The sequence below is a fragment of the Emydura macquarii genome, unplaced genomic scaffold, assembly GCF_026122565.2.
Source record: "Emydura macquarii macquarii isolate MOO-44397 ecotype Brisbane River unplaced genomic scaffold, CSIRO-AGI_Emac_v2 contig_691, whole genome shotgun sequence".
NCBI classification, from domain to species: domain Eukaryota; kingdom Metazoa; phylum Chordata; order Testudines; family Chelidae; genus Emydura; species Emydura macquarii.
In genome coordinates, this window is record NW_027130828.1 from 11,923,125 (window position 1) to 11,926,796 (window position 3,672).

Genomic DNA, 3,672 nt, shown 5'->3' on the forward strand with positions numbered 1-3,672 from the left:
AATAATAATAAATAATATTAGTTTTCACTTCTATAGCAGCTCTTATACAAGGATCTCACAAAGCTTTACTGACATTGATTACTTAAGCCTCCTAAATTGTGAAATAGTATTTCACAATTAAATATGAAGATATATAACCTCATGCTTCAGGGCAATTAACTGTTATCAGGTATGCTTAGTTATGCCCATACTACTATATTTATGGCGTAACTGTGTTAGGGCATAGGATGGGGCCCTAACCCAGCAAAATGTAGCAAGGTTATGCTAAGGAAAGATACAGAATTTACTGTGATGTTAAATCAGGACATACTCCTTCATCCCTTGTGCATTGAAATTCCATCTTAATTAGAATCCAGAAACTCCTCAAATCAGTCTTTGCCCAGGTTCAGCTCAGGGACACACACATGCCCTAACTGCAATTTATTTTAATCTCTGAAGATATATCCTCTAAAATGGAAGAGATTATATAATTATATGATTTCCCAGGACAGGTGAAGAATAAAACTAATATCAAGTCTAAAAAAAGAAATCTTAGTTATAAAGAAAGGCAGCGAAAATCATGCTCACTCCCCTAGGGAAAGAGGAGATTTGAAAGTGACCTACTAACGGTGGCTAAAATTATTAAGTGGAAAAACCCAAAACAGTTGAAACAATAGATTTGGTAAACTTTATTCTGTTGAATACAACTAAGCTAAATTAACCAAACCATTAACCAGACAGGAAGGGATTGTGCTCTAGTAGCAAAAGCAGAAGCCTGGGTGTCAAGAATCCTGGAGTCCAGTAATGGCTGTGCCACTGACTCAGTGAGTGTCTCTGGGCAATTCACTTAACTAGCCATCCGCATCTGTAAAACTACCTTACAGGAGCTGATTAATGTTTACATAGCACTTTAAGATCTTCAGAAGAAAGGCTCTATATACATGAACATATCTCCTAAGAACAGCCTATAAAGAATAAATATATATGTAATAAACCAAGATAATTAGTATGGATTGAATAAAAAAGAATTCAGAGAAAACCACCGTAGACGGGGATAACCAAGCCCGCCCGCAGCTCAATCGACTCGCTCTTTTCCCATAACACTAGACTTTACGCCTAGAGCAGATCGGGGAGGGGAAGAAAATGACCCCGCCCCCTCCCTCCGATCCCGTCCGCTCTCTCGGGACTTTCTTCCGGGTCAAGAGGCGGGAACTTCCGCCATTGCATCCGGGAAGGGGCGTGGTTTTCCTGTAGCCGGCTCTGTGTGGGGCGTGGCCTTCCGGTGTCTCGGACTGGACGGTCTAGCGGGCCGGCCGCGGCTCAGTTAGCTGGGTTGAGTGAGAGGGGCCCGGCCGGCCGGCGACGCGGCATGTCGGGGCCGAACGGGGAGCCGCAAGTGCCTGCGGGCAACGTCGGGCGGGGCGAGGAGGGGGACGACGACGGCTTCGGGGAGGCAGGTAAGAGGGGAGCGGCCACGAGCCTCCCCCCGCTCCCAGCACCGGGGTGAGACACGGTCACCCCCTTCCCAACGCTCCCTGCTTCCAGCAACTCTGGCTTCGGACCCCTCCACACCACCTCCCCCCCCAATACCACCTGCCCTAGCACGAGCCCCAGACCCCCCCCAGCTCCACGGTTAATGGTTAACTCAACAATTAGTATTAATAAAAAGGCGGAAGGAATGCAAGCCAAAATTGGGAAAGAACAGGTTAAAGAATATTTAGAGCAGTTCAGATGTATACTAGTCACATTACCAATCCACTGAACGATCCAGTTTCCCACAGACCTAGTTTCACTTAGTAGATGTGATGTATCATGATATAGAGGATGGATAGAGAGTTTTGGGACAGAGGACCTGCCCTGTGTGTTCTGAGGTATGTTTGCAAAAGGCTTTGCTGCCTGATACCTTCCTAGAATGAGTGGTGGTAGTACAAGCATTTAAATTCAGGATGTTTTTTTGTTCGCCTTCCTTTAGAATATGCAGCAATAAACTCCATGCTGGATCAGATCAACTCATGTTTGGATCACCTGGAGGAGAAGAATGATCACCTGCATGCCCGCTTGAAGGAGCTGCTGGAATCCAACCGTCAGACACGGCTAGACTTCCAGCAGCAGATGAGTCAGGGGGAGAACATGCAAGCTGATGCACAGGGACCACAGCCAGACATTTAGTTCTCACTCTTTGCTGGATACAAACTGTCATCGTCATTACTTCCAAGGGGACCTCCACTGTCTGTGGTTTATTGTAAATCTTGACTAGAAAAGATACTTCCTATTGTGCATTCCCTCCAGTGGTTAAATGTTCTGCCGTTTTCTGTGTCTGTCGTTTTCTCTCTGATTGATGCTGCATCAATTGGGTGGGTGAGGGGAGAGATGGAGTTAATCCTTTCAGCTCCCCCATGTAGCTTCAGTATGAGCTGACAGTGACACCAATAGAACTGGGCATGGGAAGCCTGTGATGCAAGTGTGGGCATTTATGTACAGGCCCCTTTTGCCACAATTCAACTACAAAGGAAAGTGGTGGCTGTTGTCCTGTAGGGCTAAATCTGCTCGTGGGGAGTGACTAGAACTCTGCCTCACAGCCTCTTCTCCCCCAGTAACTTGGACTTTTAAGCTTGACTGATCTGGAGATCCTGGAGAGCTCCATCCTGGCCCTGGACTTGCTCTCAGTGCTAATTCTTTTGGGGCTTAGCCCATCTGGTTTCTTCTGCCCTCTCACTGCAGCATCACTATAGTCCACACTTTAGTTAGGTTTACTGAAGTTCTGTGATTAGTGCAACATTGACTACATGACAAGACTTCAATCCACCCTATTCACCCTTCCAAGCAAATGTAGTGTAAGCTACCATCATGCTCTACTTAAAAGAGAGTAAAGGGCAGCTGAGTAACCCCTTAAACCACTTCTAGAGACTCAGTAGTGGCTTCAGAGGTATTACTATATAGCAGCCTAATCTGCTCCCCGTGGTGTCACAACCTCATGGTGGCAGGGCTAGGAGGTTTGTCCAAGGCTGTTATGAGAGTCCATCCTGTATGTCTGGGAGATTAAAAACATGTTTGTAAGACTGCATAACCCCTGTAAGTCTGTGAAACTGCTTTGATCTTGGCTGTGGCGTCTGCTGGCAAGGCCCAGGGCCAGCAGTGTGAAGTGAGTCGTCTTTAGTTCGATTTAAAGTTTTGAAGATCATATTTATAAGGAAACTTTTATTAAATCAGTTAAAGCTGAATGTCCTTCTGGAAGTGTTTCAAAGGCAGGCTTGCTTTAAGTCCTGAGTGATCAAAGTATGGGGCTTTTTTCATGCTCTAATCTAAAACTGGGTCCTGAGCTAGCCTGTTACCTAGTGCATTGACTTGATTCAGTGGGAAAACATGCTGTGAAAATGTACAAATTGTGTTCTCAGAGGGCTGACTCATCTCGCAGCAGAAGAATTCCCTTCTTCTTTCTGCTCACATCAGTATCATCAGGCTTATGACCTGAGAAAGGAAATCAGCTAAGAAAGAAGGAAGTAGCTGCCTCATACAGTGAAGTCTCCAGTGAGCACAGTCTTACAGCAGACTTTACCAGTTTAAGCAGTGAACCTTAGCTTTAGGAAGGTCTGCTTCAGCAACCCTGTCAGGTTTAAAAGTATAGAGCTTTAGCTATTCCATGGATCTCTCTCCCATCCCAGCCGTATAAATAACACCCCCAACACCATCCTG

At 45.7% G+C, this 3,672-nt stretch overlaps 1 protein-coding gene across 1 annotated transcript; it reads left to right on the forward strand.

The window, feature by feature from the left end:
* The first annotated feature begins 1,213 nt into the window (after window positions 1-1,213).
* On the forward strand, window positions 1,214-2,295 carry BBLN (bublin coiled coil protein). The gene is made up of 2 exons (XM_067542089.1): window positions 1,214-1,436; window positions 1,952-2,295. Exons 1-2 carry the CDS (start codon window positions 1,349-1,351, stop codon window positions 2,146-2,148), a joined length of 285 nt encoding a protein of 94 aa, XP_067398190.1. The 5' UTR covers window positions 1,214-1,348; the 3' UTR covers window positions 2,149-2,295.
* Window positions 2,296-3,672: the final 1,377 nt, after the last annotated feature.